This window comes from Pyrus communis, chromosome 4, assembly GCF_041283825.1.
Source record: "Pyrus communis isolate YQ-2024b chromosome 4, ASM4128382v1, whole genome shotgun sequence".
Classification (NCBI taxonomy): domain Eukaryota; kingdom Viridiplantae; phylum Streptophyta; class Magnoliopsida; order Rosales; family Rosaceae; genus Pyrus; species Pyrus communis.
In genome coordinates, this window is record NC_142568.1 from 17,196,327 (window position 1) to 17,214,271 (window position 17,945).

Consider the following 17,945-nt stretch of genomic DNA (forward strand, 5'->3'; position numbering starts at 1 on the left):
ACCGTTGCGGTGGTGGCCAAGAATCTTCTCACTCCCAAAGACAACAGACTACTTTCCAAACGGTCCAATGAGTTGGCTGTTAAGGATTCTCTAGCTCTCAATGTTCAATACGCAGGTTTAGTGTCTAATATGGCCTAATGCTTATTTGCTCGAACGTGCCAAGTTGAATCGTTGGCGGCTGAAGTGATAATTCTCAAATAGGAGATCAGAGGGCTTAAACATAAGAATAAACTGTTGCACATACTCGCACATAGCTATGCTACAAACATGAAGAGAAAGCTTGACCAGTTACAGGAATCCAAGGGTCAGATTTTAAGTGATCATCAGAGGTTTGTGACTTTGTTCGAAAGGCATCTATTGCCTTTGTCCTCTGGGGCTGTACCACGTACTGAAGCTCCAAATGATCAACCTCCGGTGCGTCATCTTTTTGGAGTTCTACCCAATACTGAGGCTCCAAATGATCACCCTTCGATGCCTTCTATTTCTGAGGCTTGACCAAGTGTTGGGACTTCTCCTGAGCAACCTTTGTGAAGGCTCCCTCCTATTTGTTTGTTTTGATTCATATGTATGCACGTATTTTTAATTTATCGAGGATATCAATAAATAAGCTTTACTTTATTCAACGTGTTGTGTTAAATACACTAAGGCATCCTTCATTAAGTTGTTTGAATTTTTTCTTTTGTTGAAGTTTGCATGTTGAAACTTCATGGGTGGATCATGTAGGTTGAAACAGTGTTCCCCTAATTTCCCGAGTGAGGAAAGCTTCTCGGTTGGGGACTTGAAAAATCTAAGTCACTGAGTAGTCGTGAACCTTCCGAGTACCGAGGTGCAGTAGCATACGGTAACAGTCCCCCAAGTCTCTGGTCGAGGGAGTTGACAAAGGAGGTGTCTTACTAGTAGCCAATTTTCCAAACAAAACTTCACCATTTTCCTTTCTAAATGGCTGCCTAAAACTCCTCCTTCATATATATTTGTTATGAAAGTTGTTATGCCCAAAGAAGGGGAGGCTTAGGCCTCTTTCTTTCTTTCCTTTTTTTTTTCCTCGAATTTTTGAATTTTCAAAAAATAATAATAATAATCTAATAGGTGAAGCTTTGATATTGAAGCTTTTGTATTGAAACTTTGTAGTTAAAGCCTTTGTGTTGAAGTTTTGTAGGTGAAGCTTTTGTATTGAAACCTTGTAGGTACAGCTTTGGTGTTGAAGCTTTCGTGTTGAAACTTTTGTATTGAAGCTTTGTAGGTGAAGCTTTCGTTGGGCACCATAAATTGATTTTGCTTCATACTATCTTGATCAAAAGTGTGTGAAGCTTTTGAGAATTGTAGTTGCTCTCCATTGATGAAGCTTTATTTGATGTTGAAGCTTTGTAGGTGAAGCTTTTGTGTTGGTCACCATAAATTGATTTTGCTTCACACTATCTTGATCAAGAGTGTGTGAAGCTTTTGAGAATTGTAGTTGCTCTCCATTGATGAAGCTTTGTTTAATGTTAAAGCTTTGTTGTTGAAATTTTTGTGTTGAAGCTTTGTATTGGTCACCATCAATTGATTTTGCTTGACACTATCTTGATCAAGAGTGTGTGAAGCTTTTGAGAATTGTAGTTGCTCTCCATTGATGAAGCTTTGTTTGATGTTGAAGCTTTATGGTCACCATAAATTGATTTTGCTTCACACTATCTTGATCAAGAGTGGGTGAAGCTTTTGAGAATTGTAGTTGCTTTCCATTGATGAAGCTTTGTTGTTGAAGCTTTTGTGTTGAAGCTTTGTGTTGGTCATCATAAATTGATTTTGCTTTACACTATCTTGATCAAGAGTGTGAAGCTTTTGAGATTTGTTGTTGTCCTTCATTTGTTGAAGTTGCTATGTTCCCCCTCCTTTTTTTTTTTTTTCTTTTTTTTGAGTGTGGGAACTGAAAATTTGAAGTTTGAAACTCCCTAGCTTGTGTGGAAGTTTGGAGACTTTCCATGTAGGGTTTTCTCATGGTTTGAATTTGAATTTTGAATTTCTTTGATCCTGTTGAACTTATATAAGAAGGATAAGTTTCCACTCTTTACCTTGCCTTCATTTACTCATTTTGTAGTAATTTTTTAAGGCAGCGTGTTCCCTAGTTGAGAGTGATTTCGGTATTGCTTTGCACCATCATCAGGTTGGTAGTCTTCTCCACTATATCGTATGCTTTCATTCTTGTTGAATTGTTTGAGTGTTCATGTATTTGGTTGAGAACATGATGAACTGGTTGAGCTTTTCTTCATGCCCTAGGAACTTCCTCATGTTTCGATCTTTCATGTAGTGATAGAGTTTGTTTCTGTTTGTTGTAGATGTCAGAGTCTGGAAGTCCTAGTGATGAGGGCTCCCATAGCTCTAGGTTTGAGCTTGCAATGTTGGAGGCTTCAGGGCCTTTGTTGGAGTCTTGTAAAAAAAAAAAAAACATTGGATGATCTTCGTAATTGTCAAACCTTAGCCAATATTGGTTCTTCCTTCTTCATGTCAGTGAGTGAGGGGGTTCTTTTTTACGCCATACCCATATTTCGCCCTGAGTTCATAGCAGACTATTTAGAGAAAAACTTGTTAGATAGCGAAAAGCAGCTTGAGACCCTAAGGCAGTCATGTAGTATCCCCCGCAGTGTAGGAATGCGTTTGGTACATCATGAAGAATTGCCCTCTAAACCACCCAAGGGTCATGTTATATTCTATACCCAAATATTATTAACCTTAGGAGTGAAGCAACCTTTGCACATGTGGTTGCAACGGATGCTATCTTTCATTGGATATGCGTCTGGGCAACTCAATCCTGGTTTTTGGGATACCTTGATCGAGTTTTATATTATTTGGATGGAATGTGGGTTGGGTGAGCCTTCCTTTCATCAATGGCGCTACTGCTATAAGATGCGCCCGATGAAAGCGTGCCCTGGGTATGCCGAGTGTGCATGTCGAAGTGAGAGAGAGCATATTGTCTTTAGTAAGAAAAATGCGTACTACACTTGGAAAAATCGTTGGTGCTTTCTTTATAATGATTGGAAACATGTTAGAGGTGTCACGCCTGAGCAACATGTTCTTACTCACTTCCAGACTGTAGGTTGTAATGTATCCATTGTTCACATTGTTTGCTATTTATTATGATTTCTTCTTGTGTCTAACATTTTCCTTTATGCAGTGACGCGACGCAACATCAAATTGTCCAGATGGGAGCTAGCTGATGTAGAGAAGGTGTTAAGGGTGCCTAAGGAAGATAGACATTTGGGCAAGCTACGGCTTTTGTTTTGAAAGTACGGTTTCCAGCCCCTAGTGTCGGAGTGCCAGAGACGAGCAAGTAAGTTGTATCCTTCATTTCACCCTTTCTTTCTTTTACGAAGTTGCATTCCTTACTTTGCTTTTTTCTTGTTCAGTGGAAAAAGTAAGCAAGAAAGGGGGGACCAGCACCAAGAAAGGGAAAACACCCATGTTAGTTCCCATAGACAACATTTGTTTTACAAGGGAGCTCGTAAGCACCAAGTAAGGCCAGCCCTTAGACCTAAGTCGCAAGAGGAGGTCCTCAAGATTAGTGCCTCAAAGAAGGCTGAAACTGAGGCCATCGGGTATGCTGCTACCATAGTTGCAGGGGAGGAGAGACGACTGTTGCCTCATCTTCCTACTATCGATCACATCTTTCCTCCAACCATGGAGGACACTGACTAAGAAGGTGATCCTAGCTCTAACCGTAAGAGGAAGTATAGGGAAGAGGTTAGCAGCATCCATTGGAAGGATTTGAAGGTTGCCATGCAGCCAAGTAGTTTTAGGTATGTCAATAATTACCTGGCAGGACACCGATCCACTGTTCACGAACTTGGCGAGCTGCTAGATGAGAACGAATCAGATCGTGACCGGATGATGAGGTTATCTTCTTATGTAAGTGTTTCTCTGTTATTTCTTTACTTTCTCTCCTCTTTTTCCTGGTAGTGATGGTCATCTTGTCATGTAGGTCATGACCAAGTGAGATGACAGATTACAAGAGGTCAAGCGGTACAAGGCAGAGTTTAAAGAGAATAAACAGCTTGTGAATGACGCCAGAAAAACAAGCAAAGTTTTGGCTGAGGCCATCCGCCTCAAGGATCAAAACTTCGAGAGTTTGAAGAGGCAAAATGGTGAGAACATGAGGCTTAAGAAACAATTGGAAGCGACTAAGAAACAGTTGGAGACAAATATCCTTGAAGTTTCCAATGTTAAAAGGGAGTTGGATAGTGCCTTGGTTGAGGTTTTTAGGCTGAAAATGAGTATCCCAACTGAAAGGAACGCTGCCGTGTAGGAGTTTTAGGTTCTCAGTCTTTTCATGATGCCTTCAAACCTCATTGCATCCAGGCGGCTAATTTTGAGAAAAGGAAATAGATGGCCATCCTTGAGTGTTACGATAATGGAAGCATTATCCGAAAGTACCGTGATGAGATGGATGAGTACCGACAAAGAGGTGAAGCCTTCGTCCTCGCAGTTGATCCTAGTAGTGAGGATGACTCTAATAATGAGGCTAGTGTCAGTGAGCAGTCTTAGGAGAATGAGAATGGTTCCGCAGATACCGCGGATGGTGGTAATGACGATACAGTTGAAACACAGAGTGATATTGTCAAGGGTTCGGCCTCAGATAAGGATGACTCATAGTGCCCTATTTTTCTGCATGTACTTTGAAGTACTAGTTTGTTGTTTGTGTGGCATGTGCCATGTACTCTGGATGTACTAGTTTGTTGTTTGTATGGCATGAGCCATGTTATAAGCCTAAGGGTTTTTTTTGTTTATGTATGTTTACAACCTTGTATTGTGCGCTTTGATGTTAATTGTCATGTATTTGTACTATCATTGATGAATATTTGTCTATGTTTGAATAGATCCCTTGTTTGGATATAAATCATGTTGACATATACTTAGACTTTATTTCATGTTGTAAGCATTCGTGTTGAAGCTTCAAACCTGAGCATTTCAGTGATAGGGATGTAAAAGAGTTATGACCAAGTTTTCTAAATCGTCTCTTTATTAAATTGATGTCAAATGACCTTCATTACATAGGATGCCGGATGACCGTAGCTCAACATTTGTACAGTGTGAGTTTACTTGTACTAGTACTTAAAGTGATCAGCATTCCATGGATGGCCAAGGGTCTTGCCATCGGAGCTCTTGAGCTTGTAGAAGCCAGGGCGACTGATGCCAATAACTTCAAACGGTCCATCCTAATTTGGGATGAGCATGCCTTCGCTCGGGACTCTATCCCAGGGTAGTCTTTTCTTCAATACCCAGTCCCCCACTTTGAAAGAGCGAGGTTTGACTCTTGAGTCGTAGTAGTTGGAGATGCACTGCTTGTAGGCGACATTCCTCAAGTAAGCCTGGTTTCTGTGTTCCTCGACTAGATCCAAGTTGAGGGTGAGTTGTTCGTCAATAAAACTTTGCATGTAGTTCTGGACTCATAATGTTGCTTGGTTAAGCTCAATTGGGACAACGGCTTCTGTACCAAAGGCAAATGAGAATAGATTTTCTCCTGTTGAAGTCTGATATGAAGTGCAGTATGACAAAAGAACTTGGGGTACAAATTCTGGCCAACAACCTTTAACCTTATCCAAGCTGGTTTTCAAAGTGCGCTTGATTATTTTGTTGATGGCCTCAACTTGTCCGTTAGACTAAGGATGAGTTGGAAAGGCAAAACATAAGTTGATGTTAAACTTAGAACAGAACATCCTGAACTTCTTGTTATCGAACTGTCTCCCATTATCCGTGACTATCGTATTGGGAATGCCAAATTTGCAAAGGATGTTCTTCTATACAAAGTTTTCTATTTTTGCCTCAGTAATGGTTGCCAAGGGTTCTACTTTGGCCCACTTTGTGAAGTAGTCAACTGCAACGATTGTATAGCGGACCTTGCCCTTCCCTGTAGGCATTGGGACAATCAAATCCCCATTGGACCAAAGGCCAAGGGCTGATCATAGGAGTAAGAGGCTCGGGAGGGGAATGATGGATATTTGCGTAGCGTTGACACTTATCACATAAGCAGGATATTCTGATGGCATCTTGGTAGAGTGTAGGCCAATAATATCCTTGCGAAAAGCCTTGTGTGCTAGGGATCGAGATCTAGCATGATCTCCGCATACTCCTTCATGTATTTCTTGAAGGACAATTTTCGCTTCCACAGGTGTGAGGCACCGTAAGTATGGTAGGTTAAAACCTCGCTTGCAAAGTTGGTCATTAATGATCAAGTAGCAGGTAGACTTGTATCGAATCTACTTAGCTTGGACTTTATCATTTAGGAGGGTGCCATGAGCAAGGAATTTATAAACGGGGTGATCCAGCTATCCCCATGTTGCAAGTTGCACACTTCTGCGACCATGGTGCTTGGTACTGCCAACAATTCGACATGAATTTTTCTCCCAATCTTGTCTTCCATTGCTGAGGCGAGGCGAGCCAAAGCGTCTGCATAACTGTTTGCCGCTCGAGGGACTTGGGTGATTTGGTCGTGGAAGTGCTTGAGCAAAAGCTGAGTTTACGCAAGATACGCTGCCATGAAGTTATCCGTAGTCTCAAAGTTGTTCGTGACCTGGTTAACCACCAATTAGGAGTCACTGAAGATATTAATTTGTTTAACCCCAAGATGTTTGGCCAAATGTAAGCCTGCTAAAAATGCCTCATACTCGGCCTCATTATTTGACGCCTTAAATTTGAAGCGAAGAGCATACTCTATTGCCACTTTGTCGGGGGTAGTCAGGACTAGTCCTGCTCCACAGCCATGTTGGTTGGATGAACCATCAATATATAAAGTCCATATTGGGAGTGTTAGTTCTACCTTCAGAGCTTCCGGGGGTAATGAAACCACTGCCTTAGGTGTAGGAGAAATGTCAAAAGGATAAGTGAATTCGGCGAAGAAATCTGCAACTGCTTCGCCCTTCTCAGCTGGCTTTGGGTCATAGGAGATGTCAAACTCACCCAATGCTATCGCCCATTTCATCATTCGCCCCGAAGTGTCAGGACTCTGAAGTATTTGTCGAAGAGGGTGATTGGTAAGCACAATGATAGAGTATGCTTGGAAGTAGAGGCGAAGTTTCCAAGCAGACATGACTAATACTATAGCTAATTTCTCAATATTAGAGTATCGTGTCTCCGCATCTTGTAGAGCTTTGCTAGCGTAGTAGACAGGTCGTTCAATACTACCATCCTTTCGAATGAGGACGGAACTAACTGTTGAAACTGAGACAGACAGATAGACAATTAGGGTGTCACCAACTTCAAGTTTGGAGAACAGATGGGCTTTACTCATGTACTCCTTGAGGTTCTTAAATGCTTTAGCACATTCATCAGTCCACGTAATGTACTTCTTACTTCCCTTAAGTGCTTTGAAAAAGGGAGTGCATTTGTCTTTGGATGCGTTTTGAAGTTACCAGTTCTTTTATGTCAATGATTGCTTTGATCTTCTCGGGGTTAGCTTCAATGCCTCGTTGGCTAATCATGAAGCCCAAGAATTTTTCAGAGCCCACACCGAAGGCGTATTTGTTGGGGTTCAACCTTATTCGATACTTCTTCAAGATAGAGAAGGTCTCAAACAAGTTGGTGATATGTTGGTCATTATGTTTGCTTTTTAATAACATATCATCGACATAAACTTTCATGCTCTTCCCAATCTGTTCAGCGAACATCAAATTGACTAATCTCTGGTAAGTCGCCCCTGCATTCTTTAGGCCGAATGGCATGACTTTATAGCAATATAGTCATCTGTCAGTAGTGAAAGTCGTGTGTTCTTGGTCCGAAAAGTTTATGGGGATTTAGTTGTACCCTGAGTATGCATCCATGAAGCTCAAGAGTTCACACCCTGCTGTAGAGTTTATAAGTCTATCAATGAGAGGAAGGGGAAAGCTATCCTTCGGGCATCCTTTGTTTAAGTCGATGTAGTCGACACACATTATCCAAAAGATCTTTTGAAGAAAGAGACTTTCTTTGGTCGGATTTTTCTTAACGAGGACCACATTTGCTACCCACGTTGGATAATTGACTTCACGGACGAAGCCTATGCTTTTGAGTTTTTCAATTTCTGCCTTCATTGCTTCGTATCGTTCAGCGTCATAAGATCTTCGCTTCTGTCCCACTAGCTTGGTCTTGGGATCAATACTCAAGCAATGACAGATGATATTGGGAGAGATGCCTGGCATGTCCTCGTATGACCAGGCGAAGACTTCAGTGTTCTTTTGCAAAAAAAAGATCAATGCCAACCGAATGGGTGGTGACAAAGTGATGCAAATTTTCACTATGCGGTCCAGATAATCTTTTGAGATAGAGACCTTCTCCAACTCTTTAACAGGTTGTGCTTGCTGGGTGAAAAAATCGTCTCGGGGATCGTCAGGTTGACTGTTACCACCGTGAAGATCCAAGTTGGCTTTGTTCAAGCTGGTCTTTATAACTTAGTCATGTATAGAAAGTATTTCTTTGGGCACAGGCAAGTGTTGTTGCTTGACTGAAGTGTTGTAACATGATTGTGCACTAAGTTGATCTCTTTTGATGTAACCATTGTCATAGGGGGTTGGAAATTTCATCAACAACGTATGTGTAGATACCATGGCCTTGAGATCATTGATGCCTATGTGCCCAAAAATGACATTGTATGTCGTCGGGCAATCAACCACCAGGAAGTTAGTAGTGATGGTGGCTGTGTATGGGCCTGTACCGATGGTGAAGGGTAAATGTATGCTCTATATAGGTTGCACGACATCATCAGAGAAACTTATCAGAGGAAAAATCGAGTGATCGAGCAAGTGTTCAGCTACATTAAGTGTTTTGAAAGCTTCAGCAAACTTGATATTGACTGACGCCCCCATGTCTACCAGGATTCGTCGTACTTCAAAGTTGGCTATGTGAGCCTCCGCAATCAATGGGTCGTTGTGAGGATAGATGATACCTTTTTTTTTCCTCAGGGTAGAAACATATTGGATCCCAGTTAGGCTTTGGATACTTGCCTCCCTTGATGTCTTCCACGTGAAACACTTGGTGGCTAAGCTTCAACGTTCGTTCATTGTTTTTCATGGCCTTGTTGGAAGATTCAGATATGTGTGTGCCATCGCTTATGGAATATATCACATTAACTTGGCGTTGGTTGCAGTTATCCCTTGGAGGGTGGAGGAGGAACTGATCAATTTTTCCTTCACATGCCAAAACTTCAATATGACCATGGAATGTAGTACACTTCTCGCCGTCATGGCCATTATACTCGTGGTAACCACAAAACATGCATGTGTTCTTCGTGGACTTGTAATCTGGCTCCTTCGGCCTTAGCTTAGGTATCAAGTGAGCTATACTGGGGTAAATGGTCGTGTATGTGGCGTTTAAAGGTATGTATGTCTCATACCTCAAGGTAAAACCCGTCTTGACAAGTGTTTGGCCCACTGCGTTAACTGCCTGAGGGCGAGCATTATCGTGGCGATACCCTTGTTATCGCGATAGTGCCCCTTACTCTTTTTATTAAAATGAGACTGGTGAGGATGGAAGTCTTTCCTTTTGCCTTGAGAATGATACGCCTGTTGACTTGGCGAGGCATTAGGTAGGGCAGGGGGAAGCGTCGCTGCAGTTTGGAAAGTTAAGGTCTTCTCATTTGGTTGGATCTGGCTTCCATTCCCCATTTGCTGATAAGTTTTCCAAGTGTTACCCTTGATATGTCTTTGATATGTCCTTGCCTCGGCAGAGGCATGGTTGTAAGCATGTGCCATCACCTGAGAGTAAGTCTTCCAAGTGTTGGCATCGATCATGTACTTGAAGAAACAGTCGCGTAGGCCTGCCGTGAAAGCTTTAAGGGCGGTCTTGGCATCTGCCTCTGCGTAGCAAAAATACTCATGGTTGAAGCGGCTGGCATACTTTTATAGTGACTCATCCAACTTCTAGCGAATAGTGTACAAGTCATCTGCAAAATGCAAGCGATCTGTCTGGAAGATATGTTGAGAGACAAACAATTTCCTCAGTTCCTCAAATAAGTCTACCGTCTCAGGGGGAAGACGGCAATACCAATTTAGAGCTCCACCAAAAAGGTAGAGGGGAAGAGAAGACATCGCTTTTCGTCAGTGTGCATACGATATGCCATGGTGGACAAAAAGAGGTTAAGGTGTTCAATCTGGTCCTCCCTTCCAGTGTAGAGTTGTAAGCCAAGCTTCTGCTTTGTCTTTGCTTGGAGGAGGCTGTCGATGATCCTCCTTGTAAGAGGGCCAAGCTTGGTTTGGTTTCAGTTAAGTATTTCGGCCTGACGTTCAGCCTTCAACTTGTTTACTTCCTGAATGAGTTGTAGGACAAGGGGGTCCTGAGTGGAGTCAGATACTGCTGGATCCTTCTTCCGTAAGTCTCTATCACCTCTTGGAAGTAGGAAAGCTTGATCAAGAGCATGAGATTTTTCTTTGAACTCACCGTACTGACTTCTAGGGTAAGCTTATTGAAACACCCTCGAGTCCTCCATACCTTCATATTCCTCTGGGACATATCGCTCCTTCCCTACGTTGGCAGCTGGCTTGGGACATGGGACAGGACCGAATCTTCAGAAACCCTTAGTTCATTGACCTTCAAGCTTATGTGGATGGGGTTCTCTCGACGTTGCCTTAGGAAGTCCCGACAGTAGCGATAAATAGCTTTCGATCCTTTCGCTCCTTTTGCAAGAATGTGCCTTCCTCCAATTCTTCTTCTTCTGGTCAAAGCAGCTGGGTCGAGAGAAGTCTTATGTTGATCAACACCTTGATGAGTAGCTCATTCCCCATTAGGGATATCCATGTTGAAGGCAGGTAATCCCCCGTGTTGGGGGGCACCCAGGTGGTGGTTGACTTCCACCGGGGCGATGAGTTCGTGTGTTTGAGTATGCCTAGCTTTATGGAGCATCCCAAAGAGCTTCTCATACTGCTCCTGGAGGATCTAATTCTTTATCGCTATCTTATTATTCTTAGCCTCTAGCTCATCGACTTTAGCCTGAAGAGCAAACTTCTTTCGTTCCTTCTTTCGTTGCTTCGCACTAAGTGCGAGGGGGTGTCATTTTACATGTTGTGGCTCCCTTCGCTCCCCATGTTGAAAAAGGGTGCATGGTCGAAAGAAAGTGTACGAATGATGGAAACCAGCTTGACAAAGCTAAAGAAAGTAAGAATAAGTGTGATTCCCACAGACGACGCCAAATGTTGATGCACAAAACCGGCGAGGACTTTGGTACAACAGAAAATGTCAAGTTTGTGACCTTCACTAGATTGCTCTGGTCATTAGTGTGGATAAGTATGTAAATGGATAGAGACAGGGAAGCAAACAACACAAGATGTACTTGGTTCACCCAGATTGGCTATGTCCACAGAGTAGAGGAGTTCTCATTAGTTGTGAAGGGTTTACACATACATAGATTCAAGCTCTCCTTTAGTGAGTTCTAGTGAATAGTTTAGTACAAATGACATTAGGGATTATTGTGGGAGAATGATCCCCTTTTATAGAAGAGAGTTTCTAGCTTTGTTCTGACATTGACACGTGTCGTGCTGTGATCGGCCTCTGATATCGACACGTGTTGCGCTATGATTGACCTCTGATACCGACACATGTCGCGTTGTGATTGGCTTCCTGGTTGGAGGGAAAGTCTTGTGGATCCTTAACGATATACTGTTGACCGATGCTCAGTAGTTTCGGGATTGATCAAGTATGGTATAAACAAGATTAAAATAATTAAAAATAAATAATTTAATTTAAATTACGAATTCAAAAAAATATTAAAGTATATGTCGAGCATGTATTTTTTTATATTTTTTTTATTTTTTTTTTTCTCTAAATTCCTTGCTCAATGACTGTTCCTTGCATGACGGAGTTCTATAATACGTTGGGCAAAAGTTTCAGCTACGACCTTTGCCCGACAAATTTTACCCCGATAAAATCTTGTCAGGCAAACCCTTTAACGACGAAATTCTTATTTAGCCCGACAAAATTCTTTCGTTTGTAGTTTGTAGTGCCCAATTGTCCTCGGTCCCATTTCACTAATTACATACAGAAAATTCCTCCTGGAAATATTTGTTCACGGAAATAATAATCAATATGCTGCATTGTTTTGTGATTGTTGTCGATCCACAAATACTACGAACACAAAGAAATGCCATAGCTTGGCCAGCCTGCCAACCCAAACTTAACCTTTCCAATCACCTGTAGGACGTACCAGTCGGTTTTTCAATATTTGTACCACAAATTATACCCTACTCACCATTATTATCTGCCATGTTTTGCAAACAAGAAAGTTAACAAGTGATGGATTACGCCCTGATTTGTTAAAGTTTCTCTCTTCAACTCACTAAGCTCCAAGTTCAAATTCTCTCCCTTCTTTCTAGAATAAAAGAATCGCTTGCATTAAAAAAGAATAGGTAAGTTGTAAATACTTGGGAGACTGTTGTTTTCGACGCATAACAACCCATGACAAGCCATCACATGATGACAAACCCTAGCTATAAGCTTAGGGCAACATTTCATTATTTTTTCCCCTCAATCAACATAAAATTTACCTTCGCCACACGATTTAACAGCAAAATTACAATTACGTTACAGTAACATTTTGAGAAGATATACAATATTACATGAGGGTGTGACATAATGATACCCACCTCTGCCTAACACCACAATAGGCTAACCATTCAACAATTCTTCAATTTCAACAGAGATTCTGGCTTGGTAAATGAACACATCTTATTGCATTTTTGTTCGTATATATTATCCAAATCAATCGAGTTCTGAGTATCACTTTTACACGTTTATCCAACAAAATCGTGCAAAAATTGCCCTCCCATGACATCCCTTCCAAAATGCCGATTTTGTGCTTCGAAACCACCCATTGCATAGTTCTCACTGCTGCCGTCAAGACCGAGGCCAAAACGTTGAGCTGCATTGATAGGAAAGGGATCTGAAAAACCATTGCCATTATTTTGGTGAAGTCCCAGGGTTAGAGACACACCACTACTACTCGCCCCTGCCATGTTCATACCAACATGACCTACATGCATATGGCTTGGAAAATTATTGTAAGATGCGTTTTGTTCAGTAGCCTCCATAGTGATATGATCATGAAGTTCTCTTCTGGTGCGCTTAGATGCGGTGTCTTGAACCCTATGGGTGGATGTGGATGGATTCTCGGATCCAATTGAGTTTGACGAAGGTAAATGATCATCACTTGACCTATTGGAACTTAAATCCACCCTCTGCGAATCTTTTTGGGCTTGCCGTGTTTCTAGCATGTGTATTTCTTCCACCATTGGTTTCCATAGCCTTACTCTTGCATTAATAAACCAATTTGAAACCTGTTTCAATTTAAAATAGGTTAACGCAATTGCCTGAACACCAAACTCAATTGTTTTGGAAATGGACAACTTTAAAAACTAATATAGTGATCGGGTTATATAGAGGATAGATGTCACATACCTGGCTTCGTGATAGACCAGTTTGTTTAGCCAACGTTAATTTATCCGAGTCGGTAGGATAACTGAAACATAAAGTATTAAAATTGAAGTAATGAAAGGCTCGTACCCATTGAAGAAAAGACTAACAAACTGTCAAGTAACTCAATAATTACTTACGGATGCAGGAAGTGTTCAAACAACCAGGCCCTAAGAACAGTAACGGCACGCTCAGGAAGACCCCTTTGTGGTCTCCACACAGGCTGGTGCTCCACAAACTCAGAGGTATGAAGGGACCTCTGGCCATATGCACTTCTGGTATGAAGCATTGGAATTCCATCTTTTTCATGTCTTAAATGAGTAGCATTCTGACTTCTAAATTGAAGCTGCTCGGTGATAGCATTCTTCAAACACTTAAAATGTCTAGCCATGGCTTTTATTGTTAAGTTTGCATAAGGAGCTGCATTTCCAAGCCCAGCAACATACTCAAATGACCTTGCCACTGCCTGCATCTGTTGATAGTATTGCTTGTACCTCCTATAAACCTAGAGGACACGCACAAAAAGTAGCCCTTAAAAATACCCTTAGTATATAAGATAAATATTGTACACAAACTAAGACAATATAGATGTTTGGACGTCAAAGTGTGCAATTTCTTAAGCTTTTGATCTTTATGAGATGTCAAGAAGTAGAATATCATTAACCAAAAAACTTAGCAGTGCTACTACCACCCCAAAGATGTAACCAAATTCATTCCTTGAGAAGTTGCCAGGTAAAAAAAATTAATCTCGCAGTACAAAGCCAGAAATTTTGAATCGCCAACCTACCCAATAATATAGTGTAATGAGCTCCTAGATGCATAAAATAGGAATCTTCATTGAATAACATTTAGGTTTGGATATAATTCTACATATCTTCTACTGCATTTTCCGTACTCTCTTTGCAACATAAACTAATAACGTCTCCTATGTGATACAGTGTGATATGCTTCCATCAAATTGTGCCTATATTTTCACCCCCACGCCTTTGATTGATTAATTGGTTTGGAAATTATTGTAAGATTGGCCTTAGTATATAACCTCGTTTAGTAACAAGTTCAATGGACCCTTCATTGATAAAACAGTACCAGTACTGAGTTTGACAATGATTTTGTTATGCCATCACGTTCACGCATAACAGCATATGCCTTGATAATGTAATAGGACGTTCAAAACATAAAGACCTAACAACCTTACCAATATTATGTAAACTTTGATGATTATAGTGTAACCTTACATTTATTGTAATTCCGATGTTGAATGTTAACGCTATACATATTGTAATTGTTGAACGTGAAGTTAGGAAACCCAAAAGTGAATGACGTTACAGATAATTTTCCCTCGTATAAAATGAATCAAGAATCAAGATCCATATATGCATCTGACTTGCCACATAATTGTAATGAATTCACTTTGATTTGTTCACTAAGCTCTCCAAAAGGTAATTGATCCACAACTAAACAAGGGGATGTGAGGTTAACTTCCTTAGGTTTCATACAGATTCTATTAACGACCAAAACTTTCAACCATGCATCACATATGTATACATTCAAGTTATGGTTAAATACACCATATCATACTGTCTCACTGCTATCCAGCCTTGACGAACACCACAAATAATCACAGCAGACCGAAAACCTACCTGGTCAGTTAGATATTAAATGGCCATTCACTCTACATATGCATGAAACCATTGAACCCATGTAGCATGAGACTGAACCTTCATCATTGCCCTCCACGGCTAAGCCAGTAAATGCAACCCCGACAGCAGGTTTAATTCCGACTCAGTTATTATCATGAAGACAAAGCTACATGCACTAAATAAATATCACATATGCACGTGAACGAATTATCACATTTTGAAAACAAAAATAAGTCATGTTTGAGTCTTTTTGTTATATTAATTAGAAGATTTCAAATCTCGTCGCAGCCTACTATTATCCATCATTCTGCATAAGATCTGAAATTATCATATTTGGTGGAAGAAATACACATGTCAGAATCTCAGTGCATATATCCCTCCCTACTCCAATCACCTTTTCTGTAAAGACGATATTTTGTTTTTACACTCACCAATCTCTCCTTCCTTTAATGCAAGAATCTCATTATCCACTATTAATTCTATAAACACAAATTAGTTGTAAATTAACCCTAATTAGTTCATGTTAATTAACAGTACCAAGTTAAGAACCGCATGTTTGTAATTTGACCAAAAACCAATGAACAATCAAATCATATAATGCACAACATACAGTAACAAACGTCTGTCCAAAATTATATCATAAAACAAATGTTAGGCAAAACAAAAACTGAAACGTGAAATAATTAAAATGTGAGTGGCAGTATGCTCTTCTCTGAGGTCGAATCTCTTTACGTAGTTTAAATAAATTTAATGAAAACCGCTTATAAAAAGTAAATTAAAAATGTAGTTAAACTAATTGGATACCTCGTCGAGCATGGAAAGTAGTCTGGAATTTTGCCTTCTACTCTCACCGCCGTCTCCCCCAGCCATCTGTAAGTCGTCGTCACCAAAGCTCTCAATAGGAGGGTCAAAAAAGGAGGAATCCTCCAGCGTCAAGACTTTCGCGCTGTAAATTTCACGACTGCCCACATCGCAAAACTCCTCCAGCAAATGCTGCGCCGGCTTTAAAAACCTAGATCCCTTCAGAATCGAAGCGTACCCCGTGAACGGTCCAAAAGGGACAAAAGCAACACTAACGCCAGAATTTAGTGAATCATAATTAATCCCAGGCGAAGAAAATCTCTGGAGATTGTTGTTGTCTGTGTTGTTCTGGGTTTGCTGGGTGTGCTGGGAGTGGTGGTTGGTGGGTTGGGAAGAAGAGAGGGACAAAGAGAGAGGCTCTGGTTTGAAGACGACTACTTGATTGTCGTAGGGAGGTTGCTGGTGGTCGAAATCTCTGAGGGGGTGGAGGTTTTGAGGGGGGTACAGAAATGGGTTGATTTCTTGAACGGCGGCGGTGGGAGTGAGAGGGAATTGTGGATCCATGTAGGGAGGGTGGTGGTTGTTGTGGCGAAAAGTAGAAGAGGAGGTGGAATTGGAAGCAAAACCCATCAAGTGGTCGATCACGTGATGATGACTACCCTCTTCTTTCACGGCGGGGTCGGCGCACGTGAGCAAACCTGAGGAAGAGGAGATGAAGGTGGTGGTGGGATCGTATGAAAGAGGGAGCAAAGCATGGTGGAGATGTGGAGGTGGAGGAGATGGTGATCCGGGTTGGAGGCAACCCGGGTGGGTTTGACCCGCCAGGACCCTGAGCTTGTCCCTTCTGCTCTGTTGAGGCACATGGTAGGGTTCGAAACCCTCAGCCATGAGTGGAAAAAGCTCTTTAGAGAGAGAGAGAGAGAGAGAGAGAGTTGGGTGTGGCTAATTTTTTTTTTTTTTTTTTTTTTTGATCTATGTGGCTATTAATCTTGTGGGTGGAGAGAAAATAGTGGAAAACGAGAGGCTAGGCTATCTTATCATGATGATGGAAGATGATGATCTTCATCTACTGAGCAGCAACAACATCAAAGCATGGCTTGCAGAAGAGGGGGAGAGAGAGAGTGAGACGTGGAATTGGGTTTTTGCTTCACTTCACGCATCCTCATATAAACGCAGAGATAGTTGAGTAAGTACAGCAGTCACTCACTCACACACAGATTTTGCACAATAACAAAATCTTGTTACAGTCCGTCTCTATTTCTCTCTAAAACTCTGCATTTCTGAGCACATAGAACGAGAGAGGGGGGGGAGGGGGAGCGGGAGGTCCTGCAGGAGCTGGAAGCATAGGGTTTCGAGAACCACCGGCTACTTCCGGTAATAATTGAACTAACTGTGGTGGCAGATATTTCTGACAGGTTTTTGGCTCTAGTCGTTTTCACTGATCTTATAATTTCCTCTTTCTTTTTGAAATTATTTGTGTTTAGAATCGAATATATTTCTTAAATATTTTGTATTCCGTAATTGGGTCGTGATGACGCACGTAAGAACGCGGGAACAGAGGACTATGTCACTGTGTATGTGATGAGGGAAAGGTTTTCTGAATTTATTTTGTTTTTGTTTTTGGCATTTTCCAGTCCATCCTCATCTTTTTCCTTCTTCACTTCTCGCTTTACGAGGTTTTCCTCCTTTATTCATTCTTCTATAATTATTATAACAGCCAATTGAAAATATGAGTACATAAACGAGAAAGAATCTTGTACTGTAATTTTTTTTTTTTATCTGTTGAGTAACACGGTATTGTAGATCAAATTTAATAATTAAATAATGTATCATTAATAAGAAATAAAAATATTTTTTAACATTTAAGTATTAATTTAATCATTAACTTTCATGTCATTAATAAAATTTAGTGTCCCTACCCTTCTTCTATTACCAAAAAGTAAAACATGTTCAATTTACAAATGTTACCAATGCGTGATTTTAATCCACAAATAACAAATCCTTTAAAAGAATGGATTCCCATTTTTTTTAAATGGGGATTAATTGTGAAACACACTTTACATCTAGCTTTAATGATTTGAACCGTCTATTTTTTATCTCTCC

At 40.9% G+C, this 17,945-nt stretch overlaps 1 protein-coding gene and 1 pseudogene across 1 annotated transcript; one reads left to right on the forward strand and one right to left on the reverse strand.

The window, feature by feature from the left end:
* The first annotated feature begins 3,955 nt into the window (after positions 1-3,955).
* LOC148697558 (uncharacterized) lies at positions 3,956-4,515 on the forward strand (annotated as a pseudogene).
* Positions 4,516-12,489: 7,974 nt separating this feature from the next.
* LOC137723587 (BEL1-like homeodomain protein 9) lies at positions 12,490-17,320 on the reverse strand. The gene is made up of 4 exons (XM_068462784.2): positions 15,846-17,320; positions 13,542-13,906; positions 13,387-13,447; positions 12,490-13,265 (listed from the first exon to the last, which is right to left on the reverse strand). Exons 1-4 carry the CDS (start codon positions 16,728-16,730, stop codon positions 12,723-12,725), a joined length of 1,854 nt encoding a protein of 617 aa, XP_068318885.2. The 5' UTR covers positions 16,731-17,320; the 3' UTR covers positions 12,490-12,722.
* Positions 17,321-17,945: the final 625 nt, after the last annotated feature.